Raw genomic sequence first — 19,337 nt, 5'->3', positions numbered from 1 at the left:
TCGTCCTCTATAAAAAATAAAAAAACGCGAGAAAAAACGTGACAGATAATAGCGGACCGACTAAATGATAGTCTAAAAATATACATTTATGAACTACTGCTCTTAAATGAAACCATTCAGTGTGTCACTTGTCATTTGCAAAAACGAACACCTGTACACTTTGCATTAAAAGCGTGTAGTGGAAGTTAATATGACTTAGGAAATTAATATTTTAGCCAGTGAGAGAGAGGGAGGAACAGAGTGAAAGAGATATTTACGCTTCATATTCTAGCATTATAGAAAATGGATCTTCATGGTAAATTTCCTGAGTTATCTTCTGCTTACTTTTAAGGCAAAGAGTACAATTGTTAATTTGTGCAAATGATTAGTAGCCTAATCATTGAATGGTAGGAGTATGACGATTTCCATTCAGAGCAGTGGTCAGTTAATGTAGATATTTAGGCTACAATTACGCATTCAGTCGGTCCGTGATCGTCTGCAACACTTTCTCTCGCTGTTTCGTTACAGCGGCCGTGTTATTTTATTTTTATTCAAATAATGTGTTTCACGTCATCATACTTCCACAAGAAGCTGCTGCTCACTCTGTATAAAGTATGTACAATGCGTATTCTCCATTTTGGCATCAGTAAATCTGTGATCGACCTTGCGGTCTTTTGAGGAAAGCCGTGGACGCGCATCTATCTGAATTAGTTCAGCCTGGCTCGACCTAGTCGCTCCTCCTCAGCCTGGCTTGGCCTTCGTGAAACGCACCAAGCCAGGATGCACAGATTAGACTAGGTCAAGCCTCGCTTTATCAGTTATCCTGGGTTTATATATTCTGCTTTTGTGAAACAGGCCCCTGGGACAAAATGTCTGTTTTTGTTTGGGTCTATGTGTTGTTGTCAACTGGTCATTTTGACACCCAGGTTGCCAGAAACTAGCAAACAACCAAACAAACTAGAAAAGAGATATCATTCTACCTGACCAAAAATGTAAAAAAAAAATTTAAACTCGGCATCTTTCTAGTTGCATGACCAGAGACATGGTAAAACACGGGTAAATCCTGGAGATGCATTTGAAAGATGGAGACAGCTTAGAGCCCAATAGGACACAGAATTGGCTAATTTCCTCCTGAACAGGTAAGCATTAGCTTCAGGCTAATTTATCACAGCTACTAGTAAGGATGGGCACTTTAAGCACCGGACGGAGCCACAGTGCCGCTGCAAAATAGCCTTGGGAAGGAACTTGTTTTGGTGGAACATGTGTACTAGATCTGGAAAGTAGTAGAACCTTAAATCTCCCCTCTGCCGAAATTCTTCCCCCCGCTTCTGTTCAGTGGTCTTAGCCGACAAACCGTGACAGTGACCTGGGTACAGATGACCCAGGGTCTAACCGGTTGTTGCAGTAACATTAAGCTGAGAAAGGGTGGCTGTCAGTCGGGTACAGAGGATCGCAAGGTCTTTTTAGCAGTCGTTGTTGTTACGTTTAGCCGATAAAAGGTGACTGTCCACCGGGTACAGAGCTCTGCGAGAACATGGGCTTTTATGACCACCAACAAAGCCAGCATCCAACGTTAGCTACTCTACCGTGCTGTGGAGTAATGTCTGGCAATGCGAGACTAGCGTCTAGCTACATTGACATTGTGGGACGTCGGGTTCAGCGGTCTCAACCTGGCAACCCCCTTAAACTTCTGAGTCTGGGGAGGAGGGGCTGGGGGAGACGACTCTCTCCAGTATTTTGAATTTGGACTGCAGTAACCATCTTAAATCCTAGTTGTCAGTATTACATATTGCACCTTTAACTGAATTTAACTGTTCAAACTACACAGTGAGCTATTTGAATTAGCTGGATACATGGTTAAACCTCATTAGCTCTTACCAGTGTATCTCCGTGTGTACTTCATCCACAGCAATCCCACCAATCACTCCCAAAACGTCCCAGTTAGAGAGGAAATTCCGTAAACATATTATTTGTACATCTTAACAACCATTCCCCAAAAGAACCAAGCATTGATGTTCAGAGTGGCTTCTCCCCCAGATAATTTTTTTACAATAAAGTTCAGTGTGTAAATAATAGTGTGTCTCTATTTGCAAGTTAATTGGACCTGCAGTGGCAACAAGTTTCAACAGGAAAGTGAGACAGCGCATGACATCTGACAGAAGAGGCCTTTGAGCACGCTGATACAAAGAGACTCCGGGGACAGAGTATTTCATTTTCAGCCACAGAGGCATGAATGAAGCCTCCGGCTTCTGTAGTCCACAGTGATACAGTCATTTGGAAAAAGCTATGAATAGCACCTCAAAACAAGCAGCAACTGCCACAGTTGAGGGATGAAGCCAGGCAAGTGCCTTAAGATGCAGTTCCCCAAATCGCCACAAACTTCAAGAAAAAAAAACACCTGAGATGTCATCAAGTCAAGGTGGAAACACACAACGTCTGTATTGAAATGCAAAATCACAAGTCAATGGTCTCAACAGTGAACTCGTTTTCAGAGTCATAGCTCAGTCAAATCAGAACGCACAGATGTTATGCTGGATTGAGTGCAATTTAGGGCAGGTGCAGAAAAAAAGACTTTCACCACAATATGCTTTTCTTTGATCCGAATTAAAACCCTAAAGTCAGCACAGAATCTGCGCTGGTCTAGTTCAAGCAGTTCAGAGATGGGTCTTCACCTCACCGTCAGCTGTCCCAGAAACGACCACAGTTTTCAAAACGGTCTGGGTTTTCTCGTAGCCTAAAGGTGGATGCACTTGTAGTCGGAGAACCACAGGAACAAGTCTGAGACAAGAAAAGAGCCGTATCCAATGAAAGTGCACAGACAGTAACCAGTATTGTACCAGTAATAATAATAATAAATTGTATTTAAAAGGCCTTTCTCTGCACTCAAGGACACATAAGACATTTAAAAGCAGCAAAAAGAAAAGAAAAAAATTAATAAATAAATAAATAAAAATAAATAAAAAGTAGCTCTATATGTAAGTGGAATTGTACCCTCTGATGGGGGAGGTACCTGCAGCCTGCATAGTAGAGAAGTAGAGCTGCAGACACTCCTCAAACCTGTATCAACACTGCAAACTGCTTTTTTTCCCGTAAAAAAATGTTTAACGTCTGTCATTGTTTGTCAGTATCTCCAAAAAATACGCTATTGAACATCAGTCAAAGATAAGCGAGTAAACGACAGAAGCAAATACAATACTTATCTGCTTCCAAAGTCACTGCAGCTGCCTCAAAAGTTATGCTGGACAAAAGCAACTCAATCTGTCATGTGAGGCAAAGTGAATTAGTATGTTCCACTATCTCCGGTGCCATATTGAGAACCATGGCTGGATCCCTTAAAGAGGTTTACTGGCCTATTACAAATGAGGATGATAATCCTTTACTGCGTGATTATAATGCAGAGGTTAGAGTGGCGTGTGTCTCTTGGCTCTCAGCTAACCCTCTAACTCTCTTTTCCTTCACACTCTTCCTCTCACCACTTTTTAAGCACAGCACCATGAAGCAATATTTTAGAACCCCCGACAGCTAATGTGTCGACTGGACTGCTAATTACAGTGGTGATCAGAGATGGGGGCATTTGCATAAGTGAGGTCATATATTAATAAAGGGTGGTTGAAATTGAAGACTCTGGAGACTTGGCCACAAGCTACACCTCTGGGCTGATGGGAGATCATAGCGGGAATGCCTAATATAATTGATGTTAGCATGATCCTATTTCAAATGTGCCATGTCACATCAGCCTGAGTTTAGGTTTAGTGGTGTGGTAGCCATGTTTTAAATAGTCCTAAAACGTTGTAGTACTGTAGAATAAAATTACTTTATGCTATGACACTGCCTTCCATGGGAACTGGTTCCCTTTATACAATTTTACAATTATAAAATATTTTCTTGTTGCAATTTATAACTCAAACTGCAATACCTTTATAAGTATCGACCAAATTGTGTCAAATACAGGCTGCTCGACCGCTATGATTGGTGCAAATTGTTGGGGTTGTAACCTGAACCAAACAGCTCCAGAAACAGGTCTGGAAAATTATGCTGTGTTTTTAAATATATTTTTCTATTAAAGAAAGACCTTTTTTAAATTCTGTCTCCAAATGTATCAAAGAGTAATACTAAAATGTTTGGAGTAAGAATTGTTGGGGAGAAAAAGGGTTTTAAAAAAAAAAAGTTTATATTAAGTCAGGTGTAGACTTGGTATCAGTACAGAAATGCAAAGACTCTGCACTCTCCCTGTTCACATCCTACCTCAAGGGCCGCACAGGGTCACTTGAAGAGAATCTCTGTCTAGACCTTAGATCCACACTACTGGGGTCCCTCTGGGTTCTGTTCTGGGTCCCTTCCTCTTTTCCCTCTACACCAAGTCACTTGGCTGATATCCACTAACATGGATTTTCCTACCACAGCTATGCAGATGACACACAACTGATCCTGTCTATTCCCCGGTCTGAAAAACAGGTGATTGAACAAATCTCGGCGTGTCTGGCTGACATCTCTCAGTGGATGTCTGCACACTACCTGAAGCTCAACCTTGACACGACTGAGCGGCTTCTCCCGTCAAGCAGTCAGATATATACATGAATATATATAGTGATATACAGTACAGGCCAAAAGGACGGACACACCTTCTCATTCAATGCTTTTCCTTTTTATTTTCATGACTATTTACATTGTAGATTCTCACTGAAAGCATCAAAACTATGAATGAACACATATGGAATTATGTACTTAACAAAAAAGTGTGAAATAACTGAAAACATGTCTTATATTTTAGATTCTTCAAAGTATCCACCTTTTGCTTTTTTATTAATAAGGGAATAACTTCCACTAATTAACCCTGACAAGGCACACCTGTGAAGTACATAATTCCACATGTGTTCATTCATAGTTTTGATTCCTTCAGTGAGAATCTACAATGTAAATAGTCATGAAAATAAAGAAAACACATTGAATGAGAAGGTGTGTCCATAGCAGTCAGATATGTATACATATGTATATATCTGCCATGTTTTAAATAGTCCTAAAACGTTGTAGTACTGTAGAATAAAATTACTTTATGCTATGACACTGCCTTCCATGGGAACTGGTTCCCTTTATACAATTTTACAATTATAAAATATTTTCTTGTTGCAATTTATAACTCAAACTGCAATACCTTTATAAGTATCGACCAAATTGTGTCAAATACAGGCTGCTCGACCGCTATGATTGGTGCAAATTGTTGGGGTTGTAACCTGAACCAAACAGCTCCAGAAACAGGTCTGGAAAATTATGCTGTGTTTTTAAATATATTTTTCTATTAAAGAAAGACCTTTTTTAAATTCTGTCTCCAAATGTATCAAAGAGTAATACTAAAATGTTTGGAGTAAGAATTGTTGGGGAGAAAAAGGGTTTTAAAAAAAAAGTTTATATTAAGTCAGGTGTAGACTTGGTATCAGTACAGAAATGCAAAGACTCTGCACTCTCCCTGTTCACATCCTACCTCAAGGGCCGCACAGGGTCACTTGAAGAGAATCTCTGTCTAGACCTTAGATCCACACTACTGGGGTCCCTCTGGGTTCTGTTCTGGGTCCCTTCCTCTTTTCCCTCTACACCAAGTCACTTGGCTGATATCCACTAACATGGATTTTCCTACCACAGCTATGCAGATGACACACAACTGATCCTGTCTATTCCCGGTCTGAAAAACAGGTGATTGAACAAATCTCGGCGTGTCTGGCTGACATCTCTCAGTGGATGTCTGCACACTACCTGAAGCTCAACCTTGACACGACTGAGCGGCTTCTCCCGTCAAGCAGTCAGATATATACATGAATATATATAGTGATATACAGTACAGGCCAAAAGGACGGACACACCTTCTCATTCAATGCTTTTCCTTTTTATTTTCATGACTATTTACATTGTAGATTCTCACTGAAAGCATCAAAACTATGAATGAACACATATGGAATTATGTACTTAACAAAAAAGTGTGAAATAACTGAAAACATGTCTTATATTTTAGATTCTTCAAAGTATCCACCTTTTGCTTTTTTATTAATAAGGCACAAAGCACACCTGTGCAGTGAAAACCATTTCAGGTGACTACCTCATGAAGCTCATTGAGAGAACACCAAGGGCACACCTGTGAAGTACATAATTCCACATGTGTTCATTCATAGTTTTGATTCCTTCAGTGAGAATCTACAATGTAAATAGTCATGAAAATAAAGAAAACACATTGAATGAGAAGGTGTGTCCATAGCAGTCAGATATGTATACATATGTATATATCTGACTGCTTGAATGTGTTGGTGAAAACCATGTGTAGCAATATATAATAACATTGAAGAGGTAACATCCTGGTGCATTGTAATGCATCGGGATATCAAAAAAATTCAAATCATTGACAGGATAATCAGAATTGAATCGTGAGTCCAGTGAAGATTCACACCCCTAATAGGAGTGTCAGCTTAATATACAGTACAGGCCAACAGTTTGGACACACCTTCTCATTCAATGTGTTTCTTTATTTTCATGACTATTTGCATTGTAGATTCTCACTGAAGGCGTCAGAACTATGAATTAACACATATGGAATTATGTACTTAACAAAAGAGTGTGAAAGAACTAAAAACTTCTTATATTTTAGATTCTTCAAAGTAGCCACCCTTTGCTTTTTTTGATAACTCTGTAAACCCTTGGTGTTCTCTCAATGAGCTTCATGAGGTAGTCACCTGAAATGGTTTTCACTGCACAGGTGTGCTTTGTGCCTTATTAATAAAAAAGCAAAAGGTGGCTACTTTGAAGAATCTAAAATATAAGACATGTTTTCAGTTATTTCACACTTTTTTGTTAAGTACATAATTCCATATGTGTTCATTCATAGTTTTGATGCCTTCAGTGAGAATCTACAATGTAAATAGTCATGAAAATAAAAAGGAAACTCATTGAATGAGAAGGTGTGTCTAAACTTTTGGCTTGTACTGTATGTAATGTTCCATAAATGTAAACAGGTAGTTATTGTCAGTGGTATTTGATGAGTTGGGGAACAGTCTGTGAGAACTGCGTGGAGGCAATCCCAGACCACTTTGTTTTCTGAAAATCATGTACGGTCGCTTTAAGAATACATGCTTATATATTTATAAAATGTATAATCCCAAGTTTAATGTTTTACACTTGTAAGATAAATGGTAGTCACGACAGTACAGAGACATTCATGCAACTCTAATCTGGATCAAGGGAAGTACATTTCCAGGATACAGTTTTAATTGCCTGACAATGTCCTTCACCTTCTGCTCTCTCTGTGTTGCCGTTCTTAAAGTCCCTTAATATTGGGAAACAACAACAAACTTCCAGCTAGCAAACTACACACTAAAAATGTCAAGTTTTGAAGAATATTTGGACGGTGCAACAAGGCAGGCCTGCTTGGTTCTTTCAGGACTTCTTATAAAGACTTACAAAGAATATGTTTACGGCATTTCATTTAATATTGTTTAATTTGTAGGGTGAATATTTTCCACAAAAATAAAAATTCCTTGCCAAAACTATTTTGCAGAGCCACCGTCTCTGTGTCCGGAGCCAAGACGATTGTGATTGGTTTAAAGAAATGCAAACAACCCAGATTTTTTTTCTTCGTTTTTTTTTTTTCCCCATATTCCAAAATGTATGTGTGGTGTAGCCAGACCTTACTCCACAGCGCGGTGGAGATAAAGCTGGCAATGTGAGACTAATGCAACACTGACAGATAACCAGCTAACTTAAAAAATGCATTAACATTTGACACAATTGTAAAAAAAAAAAAAAAAAACTAAAAGGCCTGTACAGTAGAAGATAGGAGTGATGAACTCATGATCTAATTCTCTTTTACTGTCAATGCTATCATTCATTATCAATCACAAAGACTGCTGTGTGTTCCTAAATCCACAGGCAGCAGATGAAACAAGATATTTCAGACCTTCCCTTTAATCAAGTGACTGTAATCTTGATCAGGCCAAGGGATATTATCTGCTGTGAGAATGGCTTGTTTATTAAGGGAATACTCTTTCGTAAACACTTCCAAATCAATTCAGCAAACTCATTATGCAGATCATTGTCCCAATTCAATTTAGTATTGAGGAGCATACAGTCGATCTATTAGCTGATAGTTGGAACAAATACACTCTTAAGTTGTTAAGTTGCATTCGATGTACGTCCAGTGCATTTCATTGCAGTGAGTCAGTCTTGCATTCACTCTGCTTTATAGTTTCTCTCACCCTGCCGGTCTATTTTTACTGTAGCTGGTCATTTCCTTCAGGTTCGCCAACAACCTTAAATACTTACAAAACCTGCCTCACAGCTGCCTTCAATTCTTTTCTATTGCAGTAACTGTGGGTGGAGAGGTGAGCAAGTCTGCGTCTTCTAAAGATTTCTCCTGTCTGGTTGTTTCATGTCAGCCTCTTTTATTCTGAAAGACTAAAATCAAAATCTAAAGTGTATTACTAATGTTTTAGAGAGCTGACATTTTTTAGGCGACTACTTGTCTTTCATCACATCGTCTCTTTGGTCATGTCCCCAGATCTCCGCTGTTAATGCCCACCATCCACTAGAAGACTCTGAACGGACTTTGAAAAGACAATCATCTCACATCTAACGTTAAAGACTGTCATAATATGTAAAGACCGGGGATCTTGCAGGGTCACATGTTGCAAGACTACAACTAAATTTGTTTTGAAAAATGTAACCAAGCTAGCTAGGTACTGCTAGCGTTAGCTGGTAACTTTAAGGGTTTGCAGATGTTCTGTTCTGCCGTACATGCAGATGAATGTCTCCAGTACCTGGAGGTCTGTGTTTATCTGCCGGTAAAACTCCCGTTGGATGACTCCCTCTTTAGCGTTTAGCTTAGCCAGCGCCATAGCAACCATAAACAATACTGGCTCTAGCAGTTTCCTACTTCCTGCTTGGGGCTGGAGGAAGCGCACCCATTGGTTGTTGACAATGTTCATGTGATTTAACTTCAATACCAAGACTGAAAACTTAGTATAATATCAAACATGTTTGATTTTGTCTGAACGTCCAGACAGAAGAAAGACTGACTGGGACTGAGTGTTATGACTCACTCAATGTAAAAAAGACAGTAAAATTTGAAGCGCTGCCATTTAGTTTTTTTAGCATTTGACAGACTTACTGCGACAATTTAAAAAGAATATTTAAAAAATAGATCACGGGTGTCCACTGTAATGTATTCTGTTGACACCATTCATTTTTGGACCTTTTCCAATCACAGATCCTGGGCACCTTAGAATTGTCCTGTTTACTACTGACCTGTAGAAGTTGCTGTGCCAAAATATGGCAATACAAATTTGAAAATCTAAACAACCTTTTGTAAGCAGGAAGCAGCCCTGAAGATGATGATGATGATGATGATGATGATTCGTTAATTTCAAATTCATATTTTAACCCCACATCAGATTAAGACGTTATGTTTCTGAAGTCATGCAAGTGTTTTTCCGCTGTAGAGAAGGCACACAAAAATCTGGACATGACTCGTAGAGAAAATTCTAAATACGAGGAAACTGGCGAATACTACAAACAACTTCAATCACTCGTACGTGCTTTGGCAAACGGTACCAAAAAAGAAAATAACAAATAGGGCCAGCAATTCGGTGCACTGTAATTAGTTGTGTTTTTAACCATGTCTCAGAGTTTTCTGATGGATTTTCCTCTCAGTAGCCGGGTGCTGCAGGCTGAGGCTTTCTGCCAAACTCTGTGTTGTGCAGACGCACATCCATCTTCATGGCACTTTTATTCTTGGAAAGGAAATAAGTTTACTGAGAACAGTGGGAGCCAATGTGCTGTAACACACTTCAGTCTTTGCTTTTTATGTCTTCCCAGAGTGGAGCTAAAGATCTATGTCAACACCCTGTTGTCTTCTATACCTCTCACATCTTGGATGACGTGGGGTAATTAGGAATTTGTGGATGTTTGTTTGTCTCTCAGTTGTTACTCAGTTTGTCCTGAAAGCTGCTGATGCAGTTAATAAGAACACCAGGGGAATGATGCATGTTGGGAAAAGGCTGATTGCTTGGCCTCCAGTGTTGCTGCTTGCGACTTTCTCCACAACTGCTCATCCAAACAAATTGACAATCGACACTGCGCTTCCTTGGGTCCTGAGCAATACACCTGCCATGACATAGTTGAATCCCAGAGCAATGATAGTCACTTGCTAAGAGCTATCTATTTGGGACCAGGCTATTTCCAGGAACAAAAGTGTTATTTCCAAAAGGTACATCGCTGATGATTAAAATGTTTACTTTGCTACAATGTAACATCTCCGGTCTTACTTTCTTCATCTGTTCTTGAATGTACTGTAGCGAGTGAGAGAGAGCTGTACCCAGCATGCCATTTGGTGGAGTTAAAATTAATTGGGGTGCCCACCCAATACACTACACAGCCCTGAAGCCCCGCCCCCCGCAGCTGAACACAGCGGTCGCTTAGTTTTTCAACTGTTATTGTGCGGTGTTCATGCTGGGCTTAGTTTCACAGTTTATTATTTATTAATATTGAATGTGTGGCGTTTACAACTTGCACCAAATGGACACTGCACGTCACTGGGTACCCAGCAATACACCTGCCAAGTGTAAAGTACATTAGATGAACGGTTCTCGAGATATTCGAATGACAGAAACACACACACACACACACACACACACACACACACACACAGATTCCTGGCTTTATAGTTAGATGAAGTACACTGGTATAAGTACTTGAATACTTCAATGTTGCGCCCAGTGGCACCTAGTTGCACCTGTTGTCAGGATTCATTTCTTTACATCAATGTGCAGAAAAGCCTAGTTATGCAGACTAGGAGGAAGGAGGAAGAGTGTATCTAGAGCACCAAAGCCACCCTGGACCATCCCTGAACATGATTTATGTGCAAATAAGTCATCAGAACAAAATCTGTCTAAAAGCCGAGTGTTTGTGTAACATCACACACAGCATTGGTAACCAAAATGTTCTTTTCCTTCTTGGAAGCACTTCCATGTTAACAGACTGGCCTGGCTTCAAACCTGTAAACATGTAATAAACCAGTCTGTATGGGGAAAACTGACAAGTAACTTCTCACAGGTCTACAGGGTTTCCTACCCAACCTACACAATGTGTCTTGTCACGTCTGCCTCAAAAGCAGCCCGACCTCAGCTGGGGACGCTACCGGTTCCACAGATAATTCCATGACTCTTCAAGCTGCCAATCATGTGTGTCACTCTTTTACTTGGGGATTCCGAAAGCAAATACTCAAGACTGCTGAGGGCTTTTCTGATCCAAGGGGAACATCCCGGAACAAGGATGTGTCATCTGTCAAAAAGAGGCTCTTAATGACACTGGGGGGAAATGGTGAGATACATGTTGAGAATAAAGTTGGAATGAACGGTACAAAATCTGCAAACGCATATGGAGGATACGTTTGTGTCACTGGGTGGCTGTATTCAGTTGTTGCATAATGTAAGGAGCTGATCGGCAGTGTGATGTGTAAACTGTAGTAGGAATGAACGTATGTCAGTGCCCTGGTTGTCATGTGCGGCAGTCAATAGCGTGTTTTATGCTTCTGCGTTAAATCTACGCCGCGGCTACGTACGTAGGTACTTTGGCGATACCGATCCTGCGTTGTAGCCTGACGTGCACCTCTCGAAAACTTTTACTACACGCCGTGGGGACGGAAGTTGCTCGGCCGTGGCTTGGTAGCGTTTCCTGGTTCTCCTTCTCCAGAAACAACATGAGATCAAGGAGAGGGTTAACTTCTCCTGCTCCAGATTTCCCACCGTGGTCAGAAAGAACAGGGGAGACACTGTGGTTCTCTCACTAGGACTCTAGAGTCACTACTCATTTTTAAGATAATCACCGTCACTCTCTCACTCGCTCTACCACACACACACACACACACACACACATGCTGGCCCTGCAATTCTCATAAAGAGATTGATTCACACACCAACACACAAGTTTAAACTTCAGGCCACTTACGTAGGCTACAGAGAAAGCTGTGCGTGGAGCCTCCACAGAACCATAAATCAAGCTTAAGTCAGACCGTGAAGCCTTTCACTGTGAATTCTAATAGTGGCCTAATCCCTTATTCACCTTTCAAACAGGCGTTTATTTTAAATGCCGCCACTCTCATTTTCTCATCTCTGCAGTTGGCGTTCTACCTAAACACTTCCTGCGCAGAGGTGTCACATTAAACACCTGCCAGTGGCTCCAAGGGTAAGAGTCTTCCTGCTCCTGGTAGACGTTTAATTTTCCAGGCTTTAATCTGCATAAAGTGTTGAGTTTTATTGACAGTGACTGAACAGCACTCTAAACAGACAGCAGAGTAGAAGTGCTCCTAATTAGTGAATGAAAACAGTATTTCTGTTAAGAGAGGAGAAACTCTGAGTAAAACTGAATACTCGGGGCAAATTTGTTTCAAACACTATTCAAACACTTTTTCAAATGTTAATCAACCATTTCAATCAAAGTTAAAATCCCCGTTTTGTTTGTTCTGGCGCCAACTATGGCGATAAGCAGTAATCTTCCCTAGGGTTGGAACCACATACCCTGACTCCTCCAGATGGATCGCTTCGCATTGGCTCGGCATACCCATCTGGGAACTTTCCGTTGGAGAACTTTTGGGAAGGGGCGAAAATACTGTTTAGCTGATTGGACAAACCATCTGTCTATCACCACCTATGTTGGTGATGGACGGGCCAAATCAACCAATCATATCAAACGCTTGACGAAACCAGTCGGAAGAAGAGCTAGAACATCTTTTCCTCCGAGAAAAGCCTCCAGTGCAGTTTTTTCGCTCTTCTTTCAATGAAGGAATATTTTCTAATTCGGATAAAACTTGCACGATAGCTACGCTCATCTCATCCGTGGAAGCTGCCATGTTGTTTAGACTGAACAGTTGCTTCTCGTTGCGTCACACCTAAACCCGCCTCAAAACCAATGCTGATTGGTCGGTTGTTTGGCGAACGGCTCCAAATGTTCTCTATCTCAAGATGCCAGACTGATCTGCTAGTGGAAAACTGGAGCTCGCCAGATCAGGACGGTCTCACGAGGCTAGGAACCACACACTCAACTCACGATTCCATTCGATTCACGTTTTTAAAAGGAGAACTCCGGCCAATTTTTACGATAATCTTGATCATAAAAATCTTTTTTCTTTTTTCCACTTCTTGTGCTCACCAACTCTGCGTGTGGTCCATAAGAAAAGTTGCATTCCATGTTTTATATTCTTAAAACGTTGTCACATTTTAGGACCATTTATGACATGAGATGCAGTCGTATTAAAGCTGACACGCCGTTGAACTCATGTCACATGTCAACTGCTTCATCAACATCATTTTCCTATTATTTATTTATTTCTTCATTGTAGAAATGATATTAAAAACAAACACCATCTGCCTCCGGCTGCAGACCTGTGGTGCTGGGAGTTCAAATCGTGCCACTATCATATACGCAATATGATTTGTTAAGCTGTTGTTGTCATGCTTCCCTGTGATTGGCTCAGCTGTTCCAGAGCAATTACTAATTACCACATCCTGATGTATATTCCACTTCATCCACAAATGTAGAGCTTTCCGCTGCTGCACACGTGAGCCAAAATAGCAGACGTTGTCCACAGGCCCAATTAGACGCAGCGTTATAACGAGATACTTTCTGTTGTTTTCCTCTGGCCTACTCTCAATTTCAGTAGGGAAACACGCCGTCTGTTCTGTACCATGGAAATCTCACATCCACATCTATTTGTCATCAAACTATCTATATATTTTTTCCATTTTCTTTTTTCTCAATGTCTATTTTTCTCATTCTGTTTGAATTTATGAGCTGCTGTAACAAGGGAATTCCCCCAATGTGGGATCAATAAGGTATATCTTATCTGATTGTAGCCACACTACACACTGAAGACCCATCAGTCTGCATGAAAACATCCCGACTTAATTACATCAAAACAAGTAGTATACAGTGTAATGAAGCCTGCCATCAAAGAGAAACTCCCGGAGCAGCAGAGGAGAAAGGTAAGCTGCTAAATCTGGTAGAATATAATATTGCAGCGTTGAGACTGTGTGCTGTGTGACGTGCCAGGATGCACTGTGTTCAGGGTGTGTGTGTGTGTGTGCGTGTGTAAACACTGCGCTGTCCGCTTCAGACCAGCTACTGCAGGGGTAATCACTGCACTTAACTTTGCGCTGCACCCCTGTTGGCTGCATATTTATGAGTTCATTACACAATCAGCCGGTAATTGGCGGAGCTAATGAAAGAGCAGCGAAACACAACAAAAGCATCTTTCATCCAGGGGCCAGGGAGATATAATGGCGAGGTAAGGATGTCCCTGCTGTCCATGTTAAAGCTAATCCTGGTGATTAGCATATGAACAAAGATCAGGTGAAAATAACAGGAGTATATGCAGGGAGAAAAATAATCCCATCAGGGAGTATTCGGGACCACTTTGAAGAGATCAAATCGACACGGATACACAGGTAGGTTTCATGGTCCATCTTCCTGTCTGAGCTATGACACGGCACGTCAGTCTCTACGCTATTCAAATGTAATGTTGTTTTCACGGTGCGTTCAGACCCAAAAAAAGCGATCCGGCGATTTGCCGCAGGTGTTGTGCGGCGGAGGGAGTGTCAATGAAAGGGCCCATTTGTGTGACGTCCTGTTGTGTTCTTTAACCCCCGGATGTAGCACAAGTAGACTTTATATTTCACAGTTACCGTTTTCCGTCAGATCGTTTGTAGATCTCGACGTTTTCGACCGCACTTGAAGGCAGCTTCATTTCACACAGGAGAGAGAGAGAGAGAGAGAGAGAAAACAGACGAGCGAGACAAAACAGCATGACGTCTGGTTGCGTTTCTCCAAAAGTTGAGTGGGTCTCAACTTTTCGCCCCCAGGCCCGCTGAGTTTTTCTGCGTGCCCCCCGTGCGGCAACCCCCGCCACTGCTGTCGGACGGCCGACGCAGGCTGTCTGAACGAAGCCAGTCTGAACGCAGCCCTACCCCTAATTTTCCACCTGGCGCGTCTGCGCTGCATTGCGGAGGCGCCGTGGCCTTCCGCGAGCTATCGCGGCCGTTCAGGTCAATGCCCGATACTACACCAGCCGCCCCACGGCGCGTCCCAGAAGCGTGTGTGAAGCGGCTCTCCACTCTGCTAAAGATACGCGCCAGAAAACAGATCCTTTTTATGAAGACAACGCCAGAGAAGAGAAGGCGTGGAGTTTAATTGCAGGAGAGCTTGGAGTGGAAGGCAGATACTAGCTTAATAAACACCTGATTGTTCTGTAATGTTCTTGTAGAGACAATAAAAACTCTCTCTCTCTCTCTCTCTCTCTCTCTGAGACACTCGTGGTGTGGTATGGCGTGTGACAAAACCGCGGCGCAGCTGGAACGCAGCACACATCGTTAGAATCACAGCCTGGAGCTAAGCTCAGGCTCAAGGTGAGCTATGTCTCAAAGTAACTAACCTATGGTCGCATATTATAAATGCCTCATATGACTATGTAAAGTTTGAAAGATGAGCCTTTTTTTTTAGCTGTGGCTTCCTGGCCTGCGAACTCCGCTCTCATTGACATCATTTCCACCAGCAGCAGCTCTGCTAAAGCCAGAGTACTTTCACCTGCTCGGCAGAGGCGAGCTGGTGGACACGGTGCAGAGTTTAGCAGCTAAAGAGACAGAAGATGAGTTGGTGGAGAGCAGAAACAGCTGAAAGACAGAGAAGTTTGGACTCCCTTTCATCAGGTGGAACTCCTAATGAATCCTCACGTCGCTGTGTGCCTGCTGGCTGTATATAAATAGGCTCAAACATTCACCCACATCCATTTATGTTAATGTTGTGTTCACAGCTCGTTACGCTGCCCCCAAGCGGCCAGGAAAAAAAAATCTAATGAATACAACTTTTAAAAACCACCACGACAGCAAGTACTCAATATTCATCCATATTCCCTCAGAGACAGCAGCTGAACAGGTTTCAGATCCCATCCTGTTAATGAGCGATGGCAAAGTCCACTCTGTCTCTCAACGAGATTTTGGACATTATATCACGGGGGGTCTTCTTCAAGGCACCTAACCCTAACCATCGCCTAATCCTAGGGCCTTCCAGGCAGCGCTGCCTGGAAGACGACGTTGGGGGCTTAAAACACCAAACACCAATCAGGACAATACCCCCCACCCTTCCCTTACCCTCCCCCACCCCGAGACTCTAACTCTTCATCAGATTGACCGCCAGTCGTCTCTCGTTTTGCATTGGGAAGAGATCCATCGCTACAGATGAACAGGTAGCTTTCACATTTGAGGAGTTCTTACAAGTCCGCCTGTAAATGCCTGCCCAAATGTGATCTCAGCAGCAATCTATAAGTAGATGCTATATAAACAATATCATAATCACTCAGGGTAATGCTTAGTCTGATGGTAGTTAACATCGGATTAGCAGGTAGCGTTCACATCTGACGTGAATTTGACATTTTAAATGGGCTCCTTGGTTCTTACTTCTTATTGGATTTTGTGTGTATGTGTTTTTTAATCAATACTCAATAATCTAGGGCTGTAACTAACGAATGTTTTATATCTTAATACATTTATTAATTGTTCTATACACTGTCATGAGATTGTGAAAGTGTCATCACAAGAGCCTAGAACCTGCAGTGCAGTCTATAAAGGTCTTATTTCGTGCAGCGATCCAAAAGCTCCAAAAGGTAGAGTTAACAGTGATATCAAACAGAGACAAGCAGCAGACGCTCCCGTTGGAGAGGCTGCAACCACAGAATGGCATCACAAATGACCCAAATAATGAATCAATTATTCAAATTGTTGGCAATTTGACTCATTTTATTAATCAACTTATAATTCGGCGCTACAGTGATCAGACACGATGTGATAATGTTCCAGAATTCATTTGAAAACCAGAGCTAGAAAGAAATGATGGAGATGAGATGGTTGCTCATCGGTGAGCCTACAGGTCTGACGGCTGAAGTTTTTGCAGACGGAGTGGGCACTCACCAGCAGCGTGGGCAGCCCGGCCACCAGGGCGTAGAGCAGGACGGGCGGGACGGCGCTGCTGTCCTCCGGCCCCAGGTAGGGCTTGGTGTACGTGGTGTCGTAGCAGAAGAAGCCCTGCACGTGCACGCTGAAGGTGTCGGTGTACTCAAAGTAGTAGGCCAGCATGACGGTCCCGGCCATGATCACCAGCTGGAAGTACAGCATGATGCAGACAGAGAGCGAGAGACATTTAATTAGAACAAAGCCTTTTTTTTCCTCTCTCCCACTCTCCCTCTCTCGCTCCTACCCAGCCTCCCCGGCGGCGCCGACTCCCGCTGCCCGGCACATGACGGCTCGGCTGTGCGCGATCAGCCGCTCGCTGACTGTGGTGGAGGCTCGCTCGCTCGCTCGCTCGCCCCGGCTTACTCTGCTCGCTGCTGCGGCGACTAACGTTACACACTCTCTCTCTCTCGGTGTGTGTGAGAGAGAGAGGAGGGGGAGGGAGGGAGGGAGGGGGGGGAGAGAGAGAGGGAGGGAGAGAGAGAGAGAGAGGAAGGGAGGGAAGGAGGGACGGACAGAGCAAGAGAGGGAGGGAGAGGGAGGGAGGGAGGGAGAGCCAGCGGGCATATGAGGGTGTGTAAAGCATGAAAAAGGTTGAGGAGGCTTTTGCGACCCTCCTCTATATATATGTGTGTGTGTGTGTGTGTGTGTGTGTGTGTGTGTGTGTGCAAGAAAGAGAGACAGATTAGAGGGACATGTAAGCAAATAGGGGAATCGACAGGTCATCTTTGTGTGCGTGCGTGCGTGCGTGTGTGCGTGTGCGTGTGTGCGTGCGCACCAAGACATGCATTGCCATATTTAACTAATTCAGGAGCAGAAAGGAGAAAAGCAGAAGGATAGGATGTAAGGGTGTAGAGAGAGAGAGAGAGAGAGAGAGAGAGAGAGAGAGAGAGAGAGAGAGAGATGGAGAGAGTGGGAGGGGAAGGAGAGAGCTGTAGACGTCACATGTGTCTCGACCACTGACAGAGGCTGGAGCTCTGAACTCAGACCACATTTCATCAGAGAAATGAGTCAATACATAAAAGTGAATGAGCAGAAGCCGCATGATGTCACTGCCATTGATTTGGATTGAAGTAAAAAGCATCTGTAACAGGTTGCAAGCTATTGCTTGTAGGCGGTGATGTGAAGAGTTCAGATACTTTACCCGAGCCAAAATGGCTCATTACAATGTAAAAATACTTAACATTATAATCCTTCTGAGTTGGGATCGACGGTTACTGCTTTTTCAAGGCCAATACCGATTATTAGTAGTTAATGAAACTTATAATATAATTAATATTAAGTTAATATTTGGAACCGATATGCATGTACAGTGAAAATGAAGAACTTTAAGTCAAAATTACAATTTAAATATAAATATATATAATATAAATATATACTGATTTGATTACAGCAAAGACAACGACGGCAGTATTGACGGCAAAATAGGCCACAGAATATTTCGTTCTGTATTGACAGGTGCAAGATTTGAAAATCGATAATTATTATTACTATTTAACTTTTTTAATTACATTTATATCTGCATTTATGTCAAAACCTAGAGACTTTCAAAAGTCAAAATGTCATGTATTAATATGTATTTGTGTCGGGTCATTTTACACCAGTGAAACACAAAGGGAGACCAGGCAAGAACAACACAATATTTTGTTCCAAAATTAAATATCCACAATGTAAAGGATAGAACAGAGCTGTTACCAAATGAATGACTGAATTAAACCTATACTTCTTTTATTGAAAAAAAAAAAAAAAAAAAAATATGTGTCAAAATGACATATAAACTTCTTTTTGTATTCTATACGTAATAAAAACGGACACGCCACGCAGCCAGTGTGAAGGAGTCCTTATACTATATTTTTTAAATGCCTTTTCCTCTGATGCCACTCATGTCAATTGTTGTGTATAATATTCCTTGCCAGAGAGTTTCCAGAGAAGAGCAAACCGGGGCTGTTATCCATTCACCCTGCAATAGAATGACTATTATGTTCATTTGCATTCCTTCATAATTCTGTCGTACATTTCCACTTCCTGCTGGAACGGTTGTTCTAAGTTCAATGGCAACTGCTGGCTCTATAGTTGTTCATATTTTCTTCTTCTTTATCTATGATCCTTCCATTGCTGCAGCGACCCCATTTCCCCACATGGATCATTGAAGCCTCATCTTATTTCATACTCCACTCTCTGTCTTTTTCTCCAGCACCAGAGATCACAAACGTAATTTACAGGGGGAAACTGAGACATTTGCATCATAACTTGACGCAGAAAAGGCACAAATTGTTGCAGAAAAATTCACCGGAACGCAGAAAATGAAGTGTTTGAAATGCTCAAAAT

At 42.0% G+C, this 19,337-nt stretch overlaps 1 protein-coding gene across 2 annotated transcripts in view; it reads right to left on the bottom strand.

Moving 5' to 3' along the window:
- Nucleotides 1-19,337, bottom strand: part of plppr5b (phospholipid phosphatase related 5b) — a 148,977-nt gene that overhangs the window by 90,431 nt on the left and 39,209 nt on the right. For both annotated transcript variants that reach the window (XR_003691498.1, XM_028569178.1), the window contains exon 3: nt 16,971-17,159. Coding sequence is in view for 1 of the 2 variants with exons in the window: in XM_028569178.1 (XP_028424979.1) it covers nt 16,971-17,159 (189 nt within the window). In the remaining variant the exon portion in view is untranslated. The remainder of the gene's footprint in view (nt 1-16,970; nt 17,160-19,337) is intronic.

Source organism: Perca flavescens, chromosome 22, assembly GCF_004354835.1.
Source record: "Perca flavescens isolate YP-PL-M2 chromosome 22, PFLA_1.0, whole genome shotgun sequence".
Classification (NCBI taxonomy): Eukaryota; Metazoa; Chordata; class Actinopteri; order Perciformes; family Percidae; genus Perca; species Perca flavescens.
The sequence above is the reverse complement of the archived record's forward strand: the minus strand, read 5'-3'. Positions and strand labels throughout refer to the sequence as shown.